Source organism: Schistocerca cancellata, chromosome 4 (genome assembly GCF_023864275.1).
Source record: "Schistocerca cancellata isolate TAMUIC-IGC-003103 chromosome 4, iqSchCanc2.1, whole genome shotgun sequence".
Lineage (NCBI taxonomy): Eukaryota > Metazoa > Arthropoda > Insecta > Orthoptera > Acrididae > Schistocerca > Schistocerca cancellata.
Window position 1 is genome coordinate 561,609,052 of NC_064629.1, and position 24,580 is coordinate 561,633,631.

The 24,580-nt window shown below is 42.0% G+C and overlaps 1 protein-coding gene across 3 annotated transcripts in view; it reads right to left on the reverse strand.

Moving 5' to 3' along the window:
• LOC126183187 (monocarboxylate transporter 10) overlaps nt 1–24,580 on the reverse strand; it is a 422,090-nt gene that overhangs the window by 37,138 nt on the left and 360,372 nt on the right. For all 3 annotated transcript variants that reach the window (XR_007536702.1, XM_049924922.1, XM_049924921.1), the window contains exon 5: nt 1,866–2,091. Coding sequence is in view for 2 of the 3 variants with exons in the window: in XM_049924922.1 (XP_049780879.1) it covers nt 1,866–2,091 (226 nt within the window). In the remaining variant the exon portion in view is untranslated. The remainder of the gene's footprint in view (nt 1–1,865; nt 2,092–24,580) is intronic.

Genomic DNA, 24,580 nt, shown 5'->3' on the forward strand with positions numbered 1-24,580 from the left:
TGTTAGACAGAAGTCCATACGACTACCACAGTCATCTTATTTCGAATTCTAAGGCCATTACAAAATGATCAATCTTTACAGATAATACGAAAATGAGGTTTAAAACTTCAGCCTAATTAAAGGAAACATGAGCTTACTTAATAATTTTATACAGGCTTTGCACCTCAGTTACGAGATATCACTGAAAGTGTTCAGTAGTAGCGTATGTTGCGTAAGTAAACTTGAATATTTACTACTATCGATAAATTAAATAATTTTCACTAACAGTGAGAGCACGTCATAGAGGTTCATTTTTGTCGTTCTGGTTTAGTCGGTATAGTATTTAATACTTGGTAAATGGCCAGCATACAACCACACATGTAAACAATTCATATAGACATTGCCTGTGAACTGATTCGTTGCTGATAACTTCAATAGAAATCCTGCAAATGTTCTATGTAACGTAGAATTAATAGCCTTAGTTTCTAACATTATTGACTGCCTGTTGAGCGCAGCTACCAATGAATGGGTTTTATCCTATGTTCCTATTTTTCATATAAGTGCGCATCTTGATTCCAACAGATACGACAGTAGGCAACAGACGTCGTTCGCTTTCTGCAATCATGCCTACTTGCTAAGGACTTCAAATGCTGGAGTGGTACTCCAGGACTGATTGCGCTAGAATCCTTTGATAATGACTCACGAGTAGAATCGCTTAAATCCCCGCCCGGCTATCCTGAATTAATTTTTCAGTGGATTGTCTAAATTACCTCCGTTGGATATTGGGACGCATACTTAAGCGAATCCCTGCCAGATTTTCATCAAAAGCAGTGTCCTTTTCAGCAAATGCTCATTTTAATTAAATTTCCGCTACTGTGACACAGTAATGCAAATTTCATTACTTCCTCCAAAAGCAAAGTGAGTGACATGACCACCTTCTGACACGCAAATAGAGGGCAGGTACTGTTTAATAATGGCATATGATGCAGTCCATATTTTTAAGTAACCTAGAATATTTTAAAGACGAAAATAATTTACAGATGAAAAACTCCATCTAGTATAAAAAGCAGTAAAAATATCATAGCTGTATTATATACAAATTACAACAGCAAAAACATTAGCTTAAAAAATAATATGAAACTCGTAACATTCCTATGTTCAAATTTCCACATATGAATTTCATTCGTAGATTATTCTGTATGAAGTTTACATTATGACAGACAAAAAATAATAATCGACTGTGTATGAATGTTGAAATAATCGACAGTGTGATTTTTATTTTGATCTGAAACAAAAATCGACAGCTTTGAACATGATTTCCATATATGATTAGCGCCTAGAATTCCATGTTCCCAATAAAATCCTTACGTAGGCTACCGACTGCATTTGTAGCTGTATGGGTCATTTATATTAGATCTTATTACTAGAATTATTTTCCTTAACTTAGCAATTTTCTTACTAGTAGGTGTGATATAAAACCTCAGTAGCTTTTACTTACGTTCTAATTATAGAAAAATAGTACACACTTATCGTAGAGTTGTTATTCCTATACAACCCGTGCTCTGCATTTTAATCTAGCAATCTTGATGCATATTTCTGACGTGTTAACTGCTTTGCACAAATGCAGTGGCAAAGATATTCCATGTTCAGCAATAACCAACACTAAGAACATGACCTAGTTATAACATTGCGAAAATAACTGAGAGACAAGATATATCTCCTAGTCATTGTATACAAACAGCTTTACTCCACATTGACGGCATTGTCAACTTATTTTCATACTAATGAATAATTTAAAGAAAAGAATGTATACATTAACAGCTAAAAAATCGGCCACTTATATTGTCTGTAGGAAATAGATTGAACGTTTTGAAGTGGATTCTAACCTGCGACTGGTGGCCCCACTGTTAATGGCACTGAGCACATTCCAAGTAAGAAGCCAATTGCTTGTGGAGCTCCTTTGTGACCACATATTTCAAAAGCTATTGGACCAAGAAGACTGATGAAACACCCGTCGAACAGTCCCATGCACAACGCTATTACCACGAGAATGCCAAACTTGTTTACTATTGGCAGTAGCATGGTAAGGCAGCCAATTGCTACAAACGATATCTGCAACAAAAAAGAAAAAAATAGATGAGATTTTCTAATTATGTAGATCAAATTCTATTATCCTTGAGCACTATAAGTCAATATCGTGAGGTTCCAGTCCATCTAACAACAGCGAAATGATTTGCATCTTTCGAAAGCGGAGAATTGTTTCATAACTGAATTTGGTAAGAAAATATGCATATCCGAGAATTTCTGATGTCGAATATGTTGATAAATAACACAATTAATTTGCGGTATGTATCCATAAATAATTTTCAACTTGTGGCAAGTAACAATAAGCATCTGAAACCGTTAACGTGATGTACATATTGGAAGCACGTTTATACATGAAATGAATGGCTGTTAACTTGGTCTCTCACTTATATCAGGCTCGCATTTAAAGAAAATATCCGTGAGTGCTAAAAGTCTCACTGCTAAGAAAACAATGGTTCAAATGGCTCTGAGCACTATGGGACTCAACTGCTGTGGTCATAAGTCCCCTAGAACTTAGAACTACTTAAACCTAACTAACCTAAGAACATCACACACATCCATGCCCGAGGCAGGATTCGAACCTGCGACCGTAGCGGTCGTGCGGTTCCAGACTGTAGCGCCTTTAACCGCTCGGCCACTCCGGCCTGCTTCTCACTGCTAAGAACTGAGAACTGAGCACTTAGTTGTATTTTAGTGAGGATTAATCAGACGTATAAAGATAGATCGTAATGTCCAACCCAGGCGTTCATGCTGTGTTGCTGTCAGTACACGCAGATAGTTTTAAGGAGAAAATAAGGGTGGGCTGCTCACTAATAGAAATTGAAATTAAAATACTTCACACAGACAGTCAAAGTTACTGCACCCTGACAATACAGTCAGATGACAAAATTCATGGGATAGCGATATGCACATATACGGATGGCGGCAGTACCGCGTACACAAGGCATAAAAGGGCAGGGCTTTGGCTGAGCTATCATTTGTGTTCAGGTGATTATGGCCACACGACGGGAATTAACAGACTTTGAACGCGGACTGGTATTTGGAGCTAAACGGCAGGGACATTCCATTTCGGAAATCGTTAGGAAATTCATTATTCTGACATTCACAGCGTCAAGTGTGTGCCGAGATTATGAAATTTCAGGCATTGTCTCTCATTACGGAAATTGCAGTGACCGACGGCTTTCACTTAACGACCAAGAGCAACGGCGTTGGCGTAGACTTGACAGTGCTACCATACAAGCAAGACTGCCTGAAATTACCGCAGAAATCAGTGTGGGGCGTACGATATACGTATCAGCTAGGATAGAGCAACGAAATTTGGCTTTAATACGCTATGGCAGTAGACGACCGACGCGAGTGCCTATGCTAAAAGCACATCACCTGCAGCGGCTCTCCTGGGCTCGTGACCATATCGACTGGACACTAAACTACTGCAAAACAGTGGCCTGGTCAAATGGGTCACGATCTTAGTTGGTAAGAGCTGATGGTAGGGATCAAGTTTGGCGGAGACCCCAAGAAGTCACGTACTCCAGTTGTAAACAAGGTACTGTGCAAGCTGGTGGTGGCTCCATAATGGTATGGGCTGTGGTTACATGGAATGGACAGGGTGCTCGGGTCCAGCAGAACCGGTCATTGACCAGAAATGTTTATCCTCGGCTACTTGGAGACCATTTGCAGCCATTCATGAACTTCATGTTATCAACAAGCACAGTTGTTCGCAGTTACTTTGATGTACATTCAGAAGGCCTCTACAAAGACTTATAGAAGCTAATAAATGACAGCATATCCCGCTACAACATGTTAATAAGGGATTTTATGCAAAAGTAGACAAAAACTAAGGAATTATTCTTCACCGAAAAATTTTAGTTTTGGTAATGTAGTGGATGGAGGTCTTGTATTAAGAGAACTGGCCTAAGCATGCAACATGTTCATTGTCAACACATTCTTCCAAAAGAAAGCAATTTGAAATTTAACTTGGGAAGGCCCGAAAGGGTCTGAAAAAATTAACCAAAATCTTCTCATACTATGAAGAAAATATACAGGATGATGTGGTGTTAAACCTTTTTACAATTTCAAGTCAACACAAACTATCAAAATGCTGAGGAAAACTAAATACAAAGTTACAAAGAAATAATTTTACCTGGCAGGACATATGTACTTGTAGATTTTTGAACTTTATTCAGAAAAGGTCAGGGAGGTTTGAATATAATAGTCTTACTTGGTAAGATAGATGTATTTGTAGATTTTTGGACTTTATTCAAAAAAAGACAAGAATACACAGGCCAGGCAGGTTAGAATATAAATATTATACTGACATAGATAGCGGGTATAATTATTCTAGAAATGCGCTTACGCAAAGAACAAACGATTTTACAGAAATAGAGAAATCAAAATACAATGGAAGCACGACAGTTGTTAAAAAGAAAATGACGGTCTCATGCAGACGATAATACGAAATTGACAGACTATGCTTATTTTTTAAAAAATGGTAGTCATTTTAGTGGATATAGCACGGAATAAGTGAAAAGCTTCCAGTTTTTCGTACACTAGCACAGTTCAACAGATCAATAAAAAAAAAACAGACATTCCACAAGTAATTCCAGTTAATGTGTATAAAAACATTCCAAGTATGAAAAAAGGAGAGAATCCAAGAACTGAAATGTCTGCGGAGGAATACGATTCCTCAAACCTGGAAAAACGCAGTAATGATTCACATGAAAAAACGCAGACAAGACATTAAATGCCACAAGCTTATCGATGCCCTTTGTAATCTACAGCATATTCACTCAAATTATCACCAACTTCACAAAAAACACTATATTTTAATAAATCTAGATAAAAATAATGGAGCCGCGTGGTCTAGGGCGCCTTGTCACGGATCGAGTGGCTGTTCCCGTCGAAGGTTCGAGTCCTCCCTCGGGCATGGGTGTGTGTGTTGTCCTTCGTGTAAGTTAGTTTAAGTTAGATTTAAGTAGTGTGTAAGCTTAGGGACCGATGACCTCAGCAGTTTGGTCCCATTGGACTTAGCACAAATTTCCAATTTCCATAATAAAGGAACTAAGTGGCTTTACAAATAGATTTATGATGAGCCAAAACATAATGACCACTGCCCACCACGGAGTTGAAAGCCTCGTGGTGGTGTTGTCGGCACGTGATGCAGGAAGAATAGACAAGCAGAAGAGAGACAAATGGCCAGTCATAATAGCGGAATCCATTGATATAAGCGTTTCTGACAAAGGGCGCATTGTCACGGCCCCGCGGCTGCAAACGAGAATCTCTGAAACAGCGAAGCTGGTCGCCTGTTGGCGTACTACTCTCGTGAGCACCCATGGAAAGTGGTTGACGGATGGTGAAATAACAGGTGGGACGCATGGTACTGGACGACCATGTCTCATCACAAAACACAGAGGTCGGAGGATCCCAAACTGTAATCCAGGATAGGCAGTGACCTGTAGCAAATATGACGACAGAGTAAAACTCTGGTGCAGGCAGAAGTGTTTCCGAGCACACCATTCAGAAGCCATTGTTGAAATGGAGCTCCACATCACACGACTCCCACGTATTCCTGTGCTGACCCAACGACTTCGTCATTTATTATTGCAGAGGGCACAGGATCACTGAGGTTTCACCGTGGATCAATAGAAACCTGTGGCGTGTCGAGTCAATCGCATTTCTACACTACGTCGATGCTTGGTCCTTACACGCCGTCATCCAGACAAATAGCTGTACGGAACAAGCACCGCGCCACAGATGCAGGCTGGTAAGGGCATGATTATGCTACGGGGTACACTGAGTTGGTCTTCCATGGGACCTGTGATGGTAATCGAAGGCATCATGACAGCAATAAACTACATGAACATTATTGCGGACCCCCTGCATCGCTTCATGCTTGAAGTCTCCCCCTACGGCGGTGACATCTTCCATCACGATAACTGTCTGTGTTGCAAAGTCAGAATCGGGCTATGGTGATATAAGGGGCATTATTGCTGTGAACTCACATTGATGTGTTGGCCAGCAAATGTGCCTGATCTGTACCCTCTGAAAGACATATCGAGAGCCAGCTGCGTGCCCGTAAACCATCATCCCGTAATTTGTGGGAATTGCTTGACGTGTGTGTAGATGTCTGGTGCCACATACTTCTGGAATCCCGTGAAGGACTTGTAGAATTCATGACCAGCAGAATCTCCGTTTTACTGTTCAAATGGTTCAAATGGGTCTGAGCACTATGGGACTCAACATCTTAGGTCATAAGTCCCCTAGAACTTAGAACTACTTAAACCTAACTAACCTAAGGACATCACACACACACCCATGCCCGAGGCAGGATTCGAACCTGCGACCGTAGCAGTCCCGCGGTTCCGGACTGCAGCACCAGAACCGCTAGACCACCGCCGCCGGCCCCGTTTTACTGTGTTTGGAAAGTTGAACAATACGCTGTTAAACAGATGGTCATAATGTGTTGGCTCAACTTGTGTGTGGTTTCTATGGCTTTGTAAAACGAAGAAACCACCATGAATTACCAGACGTCTCGAATTCAAGATTTGAAAGAAAGTTTTTCTCTCAGATTCAGCGAAGTACACACATCAAAAAAAGTTCTGCATCACCTCGGTTCCGAGAGTTCCGGAACCTGCACAGAAAATTGGAATAGAGATCAACATAAACATCATTTCCGCCCTTTTTACTGCTCATTTACTGCATGTATTGCATGTTGTACCACCATACAGCGAGACCTTCACAGGCAGTGGTCCAGATTGCTATACACACCTGTACCTCTAATAACCAGTAGCACGTCCCCTTGGATTGATGCACGGCTGTATTCGGAAAATTGGAAATTTGTGGTAAGGCCTATGGGACCAAACTGCTGAGGTCATCGGTCCCTAGGCTTACGCACTACTTAATCTAACTTATACTAACTTACACTAAGGACAACACACACACCCATGCCCGAGGGAGGACTCGAATCTCCGACGGGAGGGAGCCGAGCGTGCCTGTATTCGTCGTGGCATACTATCCACAAGTTCATCAAGGCACTGTTGGTCCTCAACGGCGATTCGGCGTAGATCCCTCAGAGTGGTTGGCGGGTCACATCGTTCATAAGTACCCCTTTTCAATCTATACCAGATGTTCGATAGGGTTCATGTCTGGAAAACATGCTGGCCACTCTAGTCGAGCGATATCGGTATCCTAAGGGAATTCATTCACAAAATGTGCACGATGGCCGCGCGAATTATCGTCCTTGAAGGCGAATGCCTCGCCAGTATGCTGCCGATATGGTTGCACTATCGGTCGGAGGATGGCATTCACGTATCGTACAGCCTTACGGCGCCTTGAATGACCACCAGCGGCGTCCTTCGGCCCCACATAATGCCACCGAAAACAGCAGGGAACCTCCACCTTGCTACACTCGCTGGACAGTGTGTCTAAGGCGTTCAGCCTGAACGGGTTGCCTCCAAACACGTCTCCGACGATTGTCTGGTTGTAGGAATGTGCAACAGTCATCGGAGAAGAGAAAGTGATGCCAATCCTGAGCGGTCCATTCGGCATGTTGTTGTATGGCGCTGCATAGTGTCGTGGTTGCAAAGCTGGACATCTCCATGGACGTCGGAAGTGAAGTTGCGCATCATGCAGCCTACTGCGCACAGTTTGAGTCGTAACACGACGTCCTGTGGCTGCACGAAAAGCATTATTCAACACGGTGGCGTTGCTGTCAGGGTTCCTCGGAGCCATAATCCATAGGTGGCTGTCATCCACTGCAGTAGTATACCCTTGGGCGGTCTGAGCGAGGCATGTCATCGACAGTTCCTGTCTCTCTGCATCTCCTCCATGTTCGAACAACATCGCTTTGGTTCACTTCCCTTGTTGAGAGTAACAATGCGGATGCGATCGAATCGCGGTATTGACCGTTTAGGCATGGTTAACTACAGACAACACGATGTGTGTACCTCCTTCCTGGTGAAATGACTGGAACTGATCGGCTGTCGGACGCCCTCCGTCTAATAGGGGCTGCTCATGCATGGTTGTTTACATCTTTGGGCGGGTTTAGTGACATCTCTGAACAGTCAAAGGGACTGTGTCTGTTATACAATATCCACAGTCAACGTCTATCTTCAAGAGTTCTGGGAACCGGGGTGATGCAAAACTTTTTTTTGATGTGTACTGGTATGCAAAACGTACGTAAGGAAATAATTTTCGGATGATGTTTCATTGTCAAGTGTAACATAACTCGAAGTATCTTGGGCCATACAAGCTGAGAACTGCTACAGTGTAGTACAGAAGGCAACTGGAAGAAATACGCAGTGAGACGAACAGAAATGACACTTTTATTCAAAGACAATTATTAGACTACAGTCATCGTGATTCATTATGGACGCTGGTGGATGTGGTTCTTAATAAGATGTGTGATCACCACGGTCGGTAGTCTACGCTCTGAACGTGCTCCCAGGCTGGACACAAGGTTGGTAAGGAGATCTTGTGATAGTGCTTTCGATTCCTCTATGAGAGCGGTTGACAACTGCTGGAGGGTAGTTGGTGCATGTGGACGTGCTGCAACGTCTCCCCAGTGCATCCCACACGTGCCGGCGGTACTTAACAAGGGTGAGGCGTGATGAGGACGGGCATGCCAATCCATTCGCCACATATCCTGTTCCTGGTTGCATTACATTTTCCCACCTCTCGCCTTATGGAGGAGAGAGCGTGCAGCATTGTCGAACAGGATCTTTTTCACGGTACAAGTGTAAGTGTGTGGGGAGTCATAATGTTGCATGGGCATTTTGACCTCCAAATCTTTGAACACGGTACACTCACAGGTCAAAGTTATTGCGACACTGTACTGCTTTCCAGGAGTGCATAGGTGACAGCATCGAACACCACAGGTGGAGGAGCTTTTGGAACGAGAGGAAATTCTGCGTACGGACTGGCTTGCTCATTCCCCCCACTTAAATCCTATCAAGCACTTCTGGAATGCGTTGGGGGGGGGGGGGCGAGACGTACTAGCAGAACGTCCACATGCTCCAACGACTATCCAGCAGCTGTCAACCGCGAATGGAGGAATGGAACGCCATGCCACGTAATTCCTTAGGAACCTTGTGTTGAGCATGGGGGCACGTTGCACAGGCCTATTAGGAAGCATGTCCGAATTCTGTAATATCCAGGGGACCATAATGAATCGAAATTATTTCAGGGTAATTAATGTCTTTGAATGAAAGTACATAATTTCTCTTTGTCTCAGTGCGTATTTCTTTCAGTTGCTTTCTGTAGTATAATGTGGCACTTCTTTCTATGCATGGCCCAAGTTTCATCGAGCTATATTACTTGGCACTGACACATGCGAAAGTTTGTTTCTTTCATAAGCTTTGCACATCAGTGTACTATTTCTTCACAGAGTCCAGAACCAGGGCTCTGTATTTCTGGATCGGCAGAAGTCGGTCGACTTCGGCCGACTACTGTTTTATGTCCAGTTGCTGGGACCACAGTACAGATCCTCTGTGTACGAACTGATTGGTGGTGCCGTGCCGTGTCAGACGAAGTGAACACCTGTGTGACGAAAATGCGACTGGTTCCCCCGCATCGCCTCTGTCCTCTTGACTGCCCATGTCCTGGGAGGTGGTGGACGGAGTTTGCTTCCTCCGCTCTTGGCTCCCTGGTGAGGATTCGTGCAGGAGTTTGTGAGCAATTTATACCAAAACCTCGGGAAAAGCAAGGGATTAATTCAGCCTATCTTAGTGCAGCGAAAATCATATTCTTTTCTGCCATAATTTTCACTTGAATTCATCAGGGTTGTGACACATACACTATTGAAGCAGGTGTTTGAAAAAAAAGATTCTATACTGCCAAAAATATTCTCAGCAGCTGTAGAGGATGTTTTGCACATCTATAGAATGGAAGAACGTTGAAGGAAAATGTGTTAACGAAACATATCTGAAACTCCTTTTATTTGCTTTTTCCGAGTACTACAAATAAACTTCAACGACTAGTGGAAGAACTTAATACAGCAAGTAAATGTAGCCATGAAAATCAATTATTATGGCACAAAAATATTGTGGACCTAGCTTATCGAAAATTGATAACGAAGTCACATAACCCGTTGATGACTGGACTGACAGCAAAAGAAATAAGTGGAAGAATAAAACTGAGCCAGAGTGCTATTGAGAAAGTGATCTGGGTTTTAAAAACTTAGCTCCCAGTTCGTCTGAAAAGGAAACTTAACAATCAGTGTGTAATACTAGGTTCACTGGGTCAAATTTCAAACCTCTAGGCAGTGTCTCACGAAATGAGGGCACGTGACATTGTTGATGGTGACAAGTCCGTTGGACATGTCCGATTACCTCAGCAGCCCTCTTGGTGCTCCACGAGAGGAGTAGGATGTGTGCCGGAGCTAGTTTCCACCCTTGCTCTTCTCTCGTCGTCATCGTCATCATAATCATCATCAAACAACACAAACATTACACCACACTATACACACATTCATAACATTCACGTACACTCTGCAGATACACGTACGACACAACTCTCACACACCCGCAAGGAAAGGGGCTACTGTGTATGGAGAAAGAACATCCTTTGTTACAGGTGCCTAAACCCAGGCCGTGGCATATCCCAGCGAACAATGCCATAAGACATTTAGATTTAACAGGCTGATTTACTGTATAGTCTGTCTGTAAAATGAAGAGGGGCAGCGGTTGTGGTGGAGGAAGTGGGCTTTCCTAGAAGAACGCCTCGCCTGCTATACAGGACGACCAAATCTAGCGGTGCATTGCAGCGAGCGGTCATTTATGTAGATTATGGTCATCTGTGTCTCTTGGTTTAGTTAAATTAGTTACCAATTTCTATATTCTGTATTTTTTAACACATTTAGTGGAAGATAAACTCTCCGAGGCATCCAGAATGAGATTTTCACTCTGCAGCGGAGTGTGCGCTGATATGAAACTTCCTGGCAGATTAAAACTGTGTGCCGGACCGAGACTCGAACTCGGGACCTTCATCTTTCACCGGAAAGTGCTCTACCAACTGAGCTACCCAAGCACGACTCACGACCCGTCCTCACAGCTTCAATTCTGCCAGTACCTCGTCTCCTACCTTCCAGACTTCATCTACATCTACACTCCGCAAGCCACCTGACGGTGTGTGGCGGAGGGTACATTGAGTACCTCTATCGGTTCTCCCTTTTATTCCAGTCTCGTATTGTTCGTGGAAAGAAGGATTGTCGGTATGCCTCTGTGTGGGCTCTAATCTCTCTGATTTTATCCTCATGGTCTCTTCGTGAGATATACGTAGGAGGGAGCAATATACTGCTTGACTCCTCGGTGAAGGTATGTTCTCAAAACTTCAACAAAAGCCCGTACCGAGCTACTGAGCGTCTCTCCTGCAGAGTCATCCACTGGAGTTTATCTATTATCTCCGTAACGCTTTCGCGATTACTAAATGATCCTGTAACGAAGCGCACTGCTCTCCGTTGGAACTTCTCTATATCTTCTATCAACCCTATCTGGTACGGATCCCACACTGCTGAGCAGTATTCAAGCAGTGGGCGAACAAGCGTACTGTAACCTACTTCCTTTGTTTTCGCATTGCATTTCCTTAGGATTCTTCCAATGAATCTCAGTCTGGCATCTGCTTTACCGACGATCAACTTTATATGATCATTCCATTTTAAATCACTCCTAATGCGTACTCCCAGATAATTTATGGAATTAACTGCTTCCAGTTGCTGACCTGCTATATTGTAGCTAAATGATAAGGGATCTTTCTTTCTGTGTATTCGCAGCACATTACACTTATCTACATTGAGATTCAATTGCCATTCCCTGCACCATGCGTCAATTCGCTGCCGATCCTCCTGCATTTCAGTACAATTTTCCATTGTGACAACCTCTCGATATACCACAGCATGATCCGCAAAAAGCCTCAGTGAACTTCCGATGTCATCCACAAGATCATTTATGTATATCGTGAATAGCAACGGTTCTATGACACTCCCCTGTGGCACACCCGAAATCACTCTTACTTCGGAAGACTTCTCTCCATTGAGAATGACATGCTGCATTCTGTTATCTAGGAACCCTTCAATCCAATTACACAAGTGGTCTGATAGTCCATATGCTCTTACTTCGTTCATCGAACGCCTTGCGGAAGTCAAGAAACACGGCATCTACCTGGGAACCCGTGTCTATGGCCCTCTGAGTCTCGTGGACGAATAGCGCGAGCTGGGTGTCACAGCTCTCTTCATTGAGTCAAGTCTTTCGACTGGCTACTTGGCTGACTGCAGAACTAGGAGGAACTGTGTCGACCTTCAGCAAGTCGTTTCAGCTTCAACATTCGTGGCGTGCAGACATCTACACCAATGGGGAGAAGTTCGACACGCTACTTTTATACGGAGAATGTCGGAGAAATGCAGTCGAAAAGGTACGACTGTACAGTGATGTGTATCCTGATCGTCGCTGTCCTTCGCGCCACGCAATTGCTCAAATTATTAGGTAACTAGTGTGAACAGGCAGATTCAGTGCCAAATAGAAGACAAGGACGAAGACTGCAACTTACAAAGGACATGAAGAAGCTGTTCTGGCTACTGCGTTTATCAGTCCGCACTGAGGCACGAGACGCATTGCCAAGGAATGTACGATCGGCCAGTCGAGTGTTATTCGCATCTTGCATCGACATATATTCCACCGTTATCATCTGTCAGTACATCAGAAAGTCCTCGGAGGACTTGAGTTCGAACGTCGTATAGAATTTTGTTGGTCTGCTGTGCAGCACATGGGAGACGACACTATGATTTTCCCACGTGGACTCCTTGCCAACAAAGTAACGTTTACGAACCACGGCAATGTAAATTTACGCATCAAGCACTGCTGGGCAGCTGGAAATCCAAACGGGCTTCGTCACGTACAACATGAAAGACCGTGGAGCGTAAACGTAAGGTGCAGGATCATAGGAAATTCCGTTGTGGGAGCTTATTTCATCCTAGGGGTATTAAATGGAAATACGTATGCATACATTCTTACGGACCTGTTGTATGTTGTATGTTAACCGGGGACCTAGAAACGACGGCCGGCCGAAGTGGCCGAGTGGTTCTAGGCGCTGCAGTCTGGAACCGCGCGACTGCTACGGTCGCAGGTTTGAATCCTGCCTCGGGCATGGATGTATGTGATGTCCATAGGTTAGTTAGGTTTAAGTAGTTCTAAGTTCTAGGGGACTGATGACCTCAGAAGTTAAGTCCCATAGTGCTCAGAGCCATTTGAACCATTTAGAAACGACGGAGAGGCTCCGTCCCCGCCGAAGCCGCAGTGGTCCACAAGCCCACGACGACTGCCGCAGGCCACTTCACCCCTCCGGAATAGAGGAAACCAGCCAGCATTGGACGAGGCAGATGGAAAACCGCCTAAAAACCATCCACAGATTGGCTGGCTCACCGGACCTCGACACCTGGGACCAGGCGCTTTTTCCTGCTCCGGAAAGCCGCTCGGCTAACCGGGCGGGCTACGGACATTCTACCAGTTCTTCTGGAAGACGTACCACTGGATAAGAGACAGTGTATGTGGTTCCAACATAACGGCTGTCCAACTCACTCTCCCCGTGTTGCAACGCATATTCTTTGCTGACCGTTGTGTGGGACAGAATGCTTCAGTAAAGTGACCAAATCCCTTGATTTGACTCCCCTTGATTTCTTTCTACAGGAAGCACTGAAAGATGTAGTCTATTATGAAGCCCCAACTACACCAGACGATATACGCCGTCGAATCGTCACAGCACGCAACTGCTTATCATCCAGTGTACTTTCATCTGTCCATCTACCTCTCGAACGGTGATTTCAGATGTGCCTTGTAGTCGATGGTAAACGATCTGAGCACATGCTTAAGTAATATGTAAAACCACGTTTCGTTGAGAAAAGTATTTATTTTGTGAGTGACATGTCGTCGGTCTTTCTGCATAAAATGTTTAGTTGATTTAAGGTGTATTTCGTCTAATTCATATTTCCAGTAGAATCTATAGCACCTTTGTCCGACAGTAGGTGTTTTACCTATAAGAAGTATTCAGGCCTCTCCAAGCAAAGGGAGGTCTAGTATTGTTATCATCTTTGTGACTTCAAGAAAGTTAATTAACTAGTTCATTTTTCCATAAATAGGGTTGTTTATCATTATGTAGTATAAACGACAGACGTTTCTGTTTTGGCTTTGAAAAGTAAGCAGCAACGAGGAGGGTTTAAATGGAAAACTGTTTGATGAAACTGTAGTTGTTTCCACAAAAACCTGGAAAAGTTCACACATATGAAATACTTTTCCCAAGCCCCATCTGGTGCCCCAGATGTATAGTATATGCCGTAGATCCATAAACAAAAAGAATAGCTGACCCTTTATCTATGTCGCATAGGAAATGAGGTGTTATCTCAGTAGCGTAGGTCTATCTTGCTGCATATAACGCCGGAACCTGGCATGAGAGCTCTGCTTGGCGGTGTGTACGCAGAAGCAATAGCCGACTCTAGCCGCATTGATTTTAAATTTTAGAACATTTCTCGGATCCTTTTTGTGAAAGGTTTCAACGTCATATTATGAAGTACTGTATCACAGTAATTCTCTATCCAAGAACTACTGAATGCAACCATGAAAAGTACGCGGTCCCATTAAAAAAATACTTGTTTCAATATCTCGGTTGATACCAGAGTTCAGAGCATTATCCATACGAAACATCACGTGCCCCACAAACCTCGTTTCGTTACTGGAACCGTTCACAAAATAAAAGGGGCGTTACGTCTTACGTGACTCAGCCTGTATATAGAAAGTGATGCTAATGTCAGATTCATATTTATTTCAAAGTAAATTTGTCTCAGTATTTGAAAGTTGCTTCCCTAAAAAAAACATTACCCAGAAGATCCATTTAGAAAACAAGTAAACCGTGGATAAGTAAGGGAATTAAAATGTCATGTAAAAGGAAGTGAGAAGTTTATATGAAGGTCAGAGTACATCCGACATTACTTGCATAGCACAAAAAATACTGTAGTATTTTAAGAAAAGTCATTAAAATCTCCAGGAGTACGCGCATCCTGACAGAAATAAATAATACAGATTATCAGATTAACACTATATGGAACATTGTCAAACGAGAGACAGGACAGCTAGTCAGTGTACAAGATATCATAACAATTAAATTAAATGACAATGTTGTGATTGGTAGTTCAGAAATTGTAAGTAGTTTTAACAATCATTTTTTTAAATGTAGGATCAAAAATAGAATTAAAAGTCTCAGCTAAAGAAGCAAGAGAATATATTAAAAAGTCATTCCACAAAACTTCAAGCAACTAGAAGTAGCACAAATATCCTTCACGGAAGTTAAAACAATTATGAAAATTTTAAAAAATAAAAGCTCTTGTTGGGTTGATGGAATTTCAGACACAATTCTGAAAAGTTGTTCCAACTTAATAAGTTATATCTTTGCTGACACATGTAATGCATCAGTGCCACAGGGAATTTTTCCAGACAGGTTAAAATACCCAGTTGTTAGACCTCTTCATAAAAAACGTGACAAGACAGACTTAACCGATGATCGTCCAGTTTTCTTACTGACGTCTTTTACCAAAATGTTCGAAAAAGGAATGCACTCAAGAATAGTCTCACAATCAAGTGGAAAAAACTTTACTTATCACCTCACAGGTTGGATTCCAGAAGGGTTGCTCGACTGCGAATGCTATTATATATTATAGTAGAACAGTGTCTTTATTTTACAGCGTCTGCACAGTTCGATGCAATGCTAACGATTGGCAGCTGTATTAAATTACGAAATGTATTCGCTAATTGCGAATACTATTGTACAATGGGTTTATAATTTACTATTAACATATGAGAATTTGTACCGGACCAGGAATCGAACCCCGATTTCCTGCTTTAAGCGAGCGGTCGCCTTAAACGTCTTGACCATCGGACTACGTCTCCAGGACCGATACAAACTTCCATACGTCCTAGTGCCTAGTGCTCGCATGCAAAGGGCATGCATGTCCGAAGGAATGGAGCATTAAACTTCAGAGGCACTTTAAAATACAGACGCTGCCCTACTGTATTTCATGCAAAAGCAGGGCAATCTCAAGAACAAAACAATCTCTCTCGCTGTGCGGGAATCATACTATTTGCATGAGAGCACTGTGGGCCGTAGACATCAGGACATATGGAAGTTTGGGTTGGTCCTCGGATGGCCGAGATGGTTAAGGTGACCGCTCGCATAAAGCGGGAAATCTGGGTTCGAATCCCGGTCCGGCATAAATTTTAATGTTTCTAATAAAACTTATAGCCATTGTACAATCGTATTCGCAATTTGCGAATGCATTACACTATTTATACATTAACTCATCCAATACCACAAGTCTTAAATAATAATATATTACCAGCTGATCTTTTTTATGATCTTTCCAAGGCATTTGACCTTGTAGCTCATGTTATTCTCTTGGAAAAACTCAAGTTTTATGCAACTGATGTCTTTACACACTCCTGGTTTGAATCATACTTAACAAACAGAATGCAGAAGGTGGTGCTGAATAATTCAGACGAAGTTGGAAAGGTAGAAAATTTTAGTTACTGGGGAGAAATCGCAATGAGAGCACCACAGAATTCAATTTCACGTCCACTCCTATCCTTTGTATATGTGTATGACATTCCACTTAATATTCTAAACGTACAATTGGTACTTTTGCAGATTATATTAGTATTATAGTAAATCTCATTATAGAGAAAGCAATAGAAGAGATGGGAAATTATATTTTTGAAGGAGTTATAAAGTGGTTCTCAGAAAATTGACTCCCTAAATTTTGGAAAAAACAGTATATCCAGCTCTGTTCAACAAACAGAGCCATATCAACAACTGATGTAGTACATAAGTTAGAGACAATAAATAGAGAAGAATGCTCAAAACATTTGGGTGTACATATTGGTGAAAATTTGAACTGGAAAAAACATATTACTGAGCTTCTCAAACAATTAAGTTCAGCTACTTTTGCTGTTCGCAGAGTTGCTAATCTTGGAAACAATCGAATCAACCTCCTGACATATTTTGCATACCTCCACTCAGTAATGTTTTATTTGATAATTTTCTGGAATAACGCATGACTCAGAAGGAAAGCATCGATTGTACGAAACGAGCATTAAGAACAGTATGTGGTATTCACCCACGGACGACATGCAGGTACCTTTTCAAGGAGCCAGACATTTTAAATGCTTCGTCACGATACATGTACTCGCTAATGAAATTCGTCATAAATAATCCATCAGAATTAAAGACGACCAGTGATGTCCATACCTACAACACTAGAGGAAAACTTTATCTTTATACCCATTATTAAAGCTATCAGAGGATCAAAAGGGATTTCAATATGCAGCAACAAAGATGTTTGATCATTTGTTCAGTCTGACAAATAAAAAAGCAAGTCATTCGGCTAATTTAAAATCATTTCTCCTGGACAACTCCTATTCCACTCACGAATGTCTACTTAAAAACTTGTAGCCCGTAAACTGACTCGTTACACATCATTTAGATAAAAGAACCATTTAAATTATCTATGCAACATGTAACTAACATACTTAAGCATCTCACGAGACGCTAGCAATTCTGATACCTGTGGACTCAGGTGAGACTTAGGGGCAGAAATAAAAGGTGATGAGTCGGAACCATCAGTTGACCTATGCTAGCAACGGTGACTAAAAACTTGGGAAACCTGAGTGGCATTTGTAAAATCTTGCTGGACTTCAGAAGCAACTTGGAAAAATTTAACAGTCTGAAGTACTTCACCAAGACTAGGATCAGATTTAGCTAAAGTTCTTTCGGCGACCTCCCCATCAGGGGTAAGGTGTACAACGACATTTCGAATCAATGATTCTACATACGCAACTGTACAGTTCTGACATGTGAAACTGCACTTGCATGGGAGACGCTGCAAGTCAGAAGCTGAAGCTGCATATGATTGTTGCTTATGGCACTGATTAAACTGGAGCCTAGCCACAAAAAATGGGGCTAAGGAGCGTAATATACGGTTAAGAGAGCACAGATATTGCTGAAAGACAATTCACTAGTGTCCGAAAATGTTTTAAATTTCTGTACCGACAAAAGCAAAGCACTTTGCTCCCAACCGTAAATGTTATAAGCAAAACAGTGTAGCTCAAAATAAAATGCTGGAGGTAGACTCCACATCTCTCTGACGCCTGATCAAACGCGGCCAACGGGAGTGGGGTCGTAGCCACAGCCACCTATTACTGTGTCTGTTGCTGTTGAAACACGAGCAGAAAACAGCAGCCTGCTGCTTTTTGAGCCGTTGTTATTCAGCTGCAGACGGTTGCTGCTGTAGCCGATGTTACTGCCAAAGTTCTGAAATGTATTACGGGCAAGCGTAAAATTTTCTCAAAATCTCCTCTAGCCAGCACCAAGCCAAGGCAAGCCAGACCAGCTCCACATCTCGCAATCAATACGACAAACGTGCACAACGCCGACACTGCGGAAAACAGAGCAAACCCGGATGATACAACCTCACTTCACACGAGTGAGAGGCTTGAATTGTAAACTCAGTTGCGTGACTTCAGCGAGGAGGAGACATCACGTCATTCTAAGAGCACAGTTTGAATTCGTAAGAGTGAGTAAAATTTTCACGAGAACACCAATCAATCTGCTGATAGGGAGGAAAGGTAAAAAGCTGAAGTCTTGAAAGTCATTCTTGCGGAATAGTGGGGTGGTGAAGGCTGCTGATGAGCCCAGTAAAGTACGCCATATTTCGTCACTACCAGCCAGACATAACGTCATTGCCTCAGACGAGCAGTAATAAATACTCAGACGTCCGAGCCTTGAGTGATCTTTACGTTGAAGTACACCAACTGCGAGGCCGAAACTGCTCAGCTGCTCTCGACCGCTGTGAGCTGCCAAACTCGCAGCTGCTGATGAGTAGACTTGGCGACTACTATCTCCAGCTTATTGAGCTGAATTGAAGGTGTCTGGCACACTGTCCAACTTTACCAGTATTTTGTAGGCGTGCTAACTGTTGCTGCGCCCGACTAGTACCTGTAAGCAGTCATCGACATTCCCGGCCTTCGTTGCTGGAGGAGCTACGCTGTTGCCCATCTCCGCACCAACCACAGCTGCTGAGAGATTACCTGATTACACCCCTTCGATGTCTATGGGTGTGCTCTGTTAAAAACGCAGTTTTGGTCCTGGACAGCCAAGGCCTGTTGTACCGGCTGTGTTGATCACCAGCGCAACCTGCCGCCCACCCGAGTCGGAAAACGCAGGGCAGCGTCCGTCAGAGTTTGCAGAGGTAGCGTCAGCAAGCACTGCCGCCGTCGACACAGAGAAGAATACATAATTGTAAACCGCAAAGTAATAAATTCTTTTTCCGCTAATTTTGTGTCAATGGCGCCCAGCCCAGGTCGCTCCACCACACTCCACGCACCACCATACCGACACAGTAAGGGTCTCAACCCAAGCTTCTACAAAACTGGCATCGGAAGTGTTTACGTCGGCGGCAGCAGAGCCACGCTGTTGCAGGGCCATGACTCCAACAACGTCGTTGTCACCGTCTGGACTTCCATACCGAGACATTGCAGCAGGATGAGTGAGAATTTTTTTGTTGACCTTTCTGACTGTGGTTTTGTCTGTGGTCCTGTCAAAGTGTAGCGACATTAACTCCACTCTCAGAGTGACGTTTGTGAAACTGCAGGAACCTGCAAGACTTTTCACTGTTTAAAGGAAGTATCAGGGAAATGTATTGAAAGCCTGTGATGTGCAAATTTTGTAATTTATCAGGCCATGAGTTGATATGCTCTAAGTACCAGTTACGTGTGACGTTTGTAGAAGGTTTGGACACTTGGTGCAAGACTATTCAGAGTCACATTGGATTACAATGTAGCGTAGACATTAATTTTTTGTACTGTTCTGTGTAATCTTTTATAGTGGCAGTAGCAGAATCCGAAGAATGGTGGAAATACGCGCTGCTACTACAAGTGAAAATGTTACTGCGAGTAAAAGCGCAGGAGCAGGAAAATGAAGACCTGCATAAGCAAGGTGAAACATTAAAAGCTGAAAAACAGCAATTGTAATCAGGGTCAGGAGAAGCTAACATCGTATTAAGTGTGCCGTCCCCTGCTCTCGATCTATCGGTATCAAATTTAATATCGCCATTTCCCGGAAAAACAACAAAGGACGTCATTGTGTTCATTAGAGATGTATTAGCTACCGCTGAATTGCGCAATTGGACTAATGAAATATGTCTGTGTATGTAATGTATCAAGAAGTACTCAGCAAGGCAGGATAGTTCCATGAGCTCGCCGATGGTTTGCGCCAGCGCTACCAGAAGCAAAACAGCGCGAAATTTTTTAGAGAGAAACTGAGTAGTTTAGAGCAGAAGACGAATGTGTCAATGGAAACTTCTTCGGTTAGAATCTGAAAGATTAACGCACGAACTTACGAGCTGATACAAAGAACAGAAGTTGATGCAATTACCTTGTGCAAAGTTGAAAACAGGGCTCTCGATGTTTTCTTACGGGTAATCTCTGCTGACACGTCATGCAGAGTCAGGACAGAGAATCCATCTGAAATGTCATAGATGTGGTCATAAGAGTAATCTGCAGAAACAATGTCACCAACCAGATTGTTATGAGGGTGGTCGAGTTGGTCATAAGGCACGAGAGTGCAGGAATAAGAAATAAGGAAAACATCACCAAACAAGCAAGTTTTAAACACAAACAGGAATGCCTCGCCTATCGGAAGGCACTCCCAGTACAAGGGAAAACTGCACACATGTATGCAGAGATGGAATTCTGTTTGTTAGGCATAATACAGCAAGAAACATAATATTTTAGTAGACACAGGTGTACACGAGTCAGTCTTTAGTCTAGAACTCTTAGGCAGAAAGAGACTTAGGTTTCCACGATACATATTATATGTGGTGGGTGACAATGACGTGAAGTCATTATGGGGAACATTGCTCGACTTTAATACTGCAACTAAGTATTGTCAAGGATAAATGGAAATGTTGCCAAATGTTGGTGAAGGTTATTCTGTGATTCTCAGATTAGATTTTCTGGATAAACGTCACGCCAAAATCAGTATTTTGCAGTATGCAATTGAACTCCATGGAATTTTTTTCCACAGAGAACAACTGCAAGTGAGGCAATGTCATAAAGGACACCAATCACGAATACGTTATCAAATGAACTACAAACACGTACACTAGAGATTGATTCGCATTATAACGTACCACCATGCAAAGAAAAGGTGGTTTGGACTCCTATAGATGCAGTGTATCCCAAGAAGTGGTGTGTGTGTGTGTGTGTGTGTGTGTGTGTGTGTGTGTGTGTGTGTGTGGTAGAACCGGTACAAAATAACGAAGAGTTAGATGAAATGTACATTTTGTATTTAGCAGTATAGCACACATTAGTAATATAAATGGAGAGCCTAGATAATTTTGGCATAGATGAGGTCAATCTGCCAAAGCGCTTGATGAATGCCAGTTTAGATGTTCTGGATGAAGAAGACATTGATAAGTCATGTGACGACCAGAGTCACAAGCAAACCATTTCGGTATCTGCATTTCATAAGAAAATGAATCACTTGCAAGGAAGTGATCAACGAGTGATGGAAGGTTTGTTACTACAATTTTTGGATTTGTTTACCACGATGGTCCTTTACCAGTGATGATTCATACACAACATCATATCCCCATACGTAACAATACTCCAGTCTATAGGAAACCATACCAGGTTCTCAAGTGTTTACAACTATAGATGGAAGAATTTATTGACCAGCAACTGACGAAAAGAGTACTAGAACGTAGTGATAGTCCGTGGAATTCAAATGTCGTCATAATTCCAAAAACGTCAGCAGATGGTACTAATAAGTACAGATTCTGTTGCGATTACAGATACAGGAACACCAAAACTGTCATTGACGCATATCCTATTCTCAGTATTATGTAGACACTGGGGGATCTGGGTCAATGGCAATACTTTTCAACAATGGACCTAATAAGCGGGTTACACCAACTAGAAGTACTTCCAGAAGATAGACTGAAAATTGCCTTCATGACGCCATCAGGTCATTACCAGTACCAAAGAATGCCAGTGGACTTAAAAATGCACTGTCTACATTCCAGATACTGTTGGATTGTGAACTTTGCAGAGTGAAACCTAAAACATATAGAATGTACTTAGACAACACCACTGTCTTTACGAGAGTCATGGAAGAATATGTCAAGCATTTGGAAGAAGTATTTAACACACTACGAACAGCATGTCTGTTGCTTAGCACAGATAATGTCATTTTGCGCAAACAGAAGCTAAATATCTTGCCCGTGTGATTAGTACACAAGGTGTAAAAACTGACCGCTGTCCAATTTTAGCAGTCCATGAATTCGCAACACTGCGAGCCAACCAAACAACTTGAGTCATTCTTAGGTCTATGCAAATATTATAGGAATGTTTCTAGACAAATCAACAAGGCAAAACAGAGTGCTTCCACAACAGAAAGGGAGATGCTGTCAGTGGCTTATGGAATTACATACTTTCATTGGTATATGTAAACTGTAGCCACAGTTATGTGATGCATGATGGCTTAGTCTGCAGTTTGACAAAATTGTAAACCATGCATTGTAATTCCAGCAGCGTTCACAAACAAAGCTTTACAATAAGCACATGACCACATGTCACCAGGCGATGGTGGCCACAGAAGTATGGATAGGAAAGTTACCAAAAAATACTTGTGGAAAACTTTGGGATATGGTGTGGAAGAGTATGTACCAATAATTGATCAGTTCTCCTGACACAATGAAACGCTAGCAATCCCAAACCAACAAGCTAACATAGTAGCGTAAACCTAAGTGACTACTTGGATCCTCAAGTACCACAATAACAGACCAAGGTATAAATTTTGTATTAGGTTTAATGAACCATTTTTGCAGTTTGCTTCGCATTTACAATTTAAGAACAAGTCCTTTCCATCCAAAAGCAAGTGGACAAATAGAGAGGTTTCACAAGACGATTTCCAAAACGTTGAACGATAAGGACTAACAAACAGGCATGAGAAGCATACTTGTTATTAGGGACAACATAGGTATCAGAGTGTCAAAGAAAAGTGCTAGCCCCACAACCATATTTCCAAAAAGAAGGAGACAATTGGGCTTACTCAGTTTTCGCATCGTAAGCTGTTACCAAAATGGTGGGCGCAACCATCGGAGAACTACGAGGCAGTGCTATATTAATACATGGCACAACTTGTGATATAGCAGGAACAAAATTTCGTCTTCCGCCTACCACCCTTAAGAGTGCAGTAACCCCTATTTTCAAAGGACACAGCGAGGAAGATCCGGGAAATTACCAACCAATGGCTATTACACATGTCTTATCTAAAATAACAGAAAGTGTAATTAAAGACAGAAGTATAAATTTTACAGAAAAATGTAACACTTTGATGTACAGCATGGGTTTAGGAAGAGTAGATCCACAAATGCAGCAATAGCTGAGTCTATAGCATGTGTAACTAAGGCAGTAGACCAACAAAAGAAAGTTTTTTGTATGTTTCTAGACCTTTCAAAAGCCTCTGCTTGTGCAATCTACAACATATTATTAGAAAAGCTTCAGTGTTACGGTTTAAGGGGGAATGCAGCCTATATTATCAAATCATTCGTAGAAAATGGAGAACAGTGTGTAGAAATACAACAAATTCTGAACAGTATTATTACAGATGTCTATTCGAATTTGTTATATTTTGAGTGTCTCAGTGATCAGTGCTTGGTCTACTGCTTTCTATTTTATATCTTAATGATGTGCCCAAAATAGTAAGTGGAAATACTGTCATGTATGCAGATAACACTTCATTTGTTATAATCAATGTTTCAATGGACGACTTACAGAAGCAAGCTTCTCTTAATATGGAAAATGGAAGCTATTATTTCAAAGGAAATGATCGTTTTATGAATGTAAAAAAAACATATATATGCAAATACATGCAAAAAAACACAACAACATTAATGTCAGTTTGGAGACTTGGACCTAATAGAGACAGAAATTAATAAATTCCTGGGCGTGACAGTGGATGGGTACCTAACATGGGAGAATCATATAAATAATATTTGTCATAAGCTGCCTTAAATATATTTCTCATGAGAAAAATGTCAAGGACAATAAACACACTAACAATGCTAACAACGTACTATGGGCTAAATCACCCACAAATTTCATGTAGTATCCTAGTCTGGGGAAATTCTGAAAATATGCACATACAGTGCGAGCTAAGGCTACAAAAGAAGGCTGTAAGGTGCATAACAAAATTATCTCCTAGAGAGTCCTGCAGAAATAAATACTCGAAACTAAATGTATTAATAGTAGCATCTCTATATGTATATGAAATAAATACTTATGTAAAAAGTAACAATGCTGCATCATTAAAGAGAGATATTCATAAGTATAATAGAAGAAATAAAAATGATTATCATACTGAAGAAAATCGGCTCAAATTAACTGACAAAGAGGCTGTAAAAGCATGATGCCTCCTATACAACAGT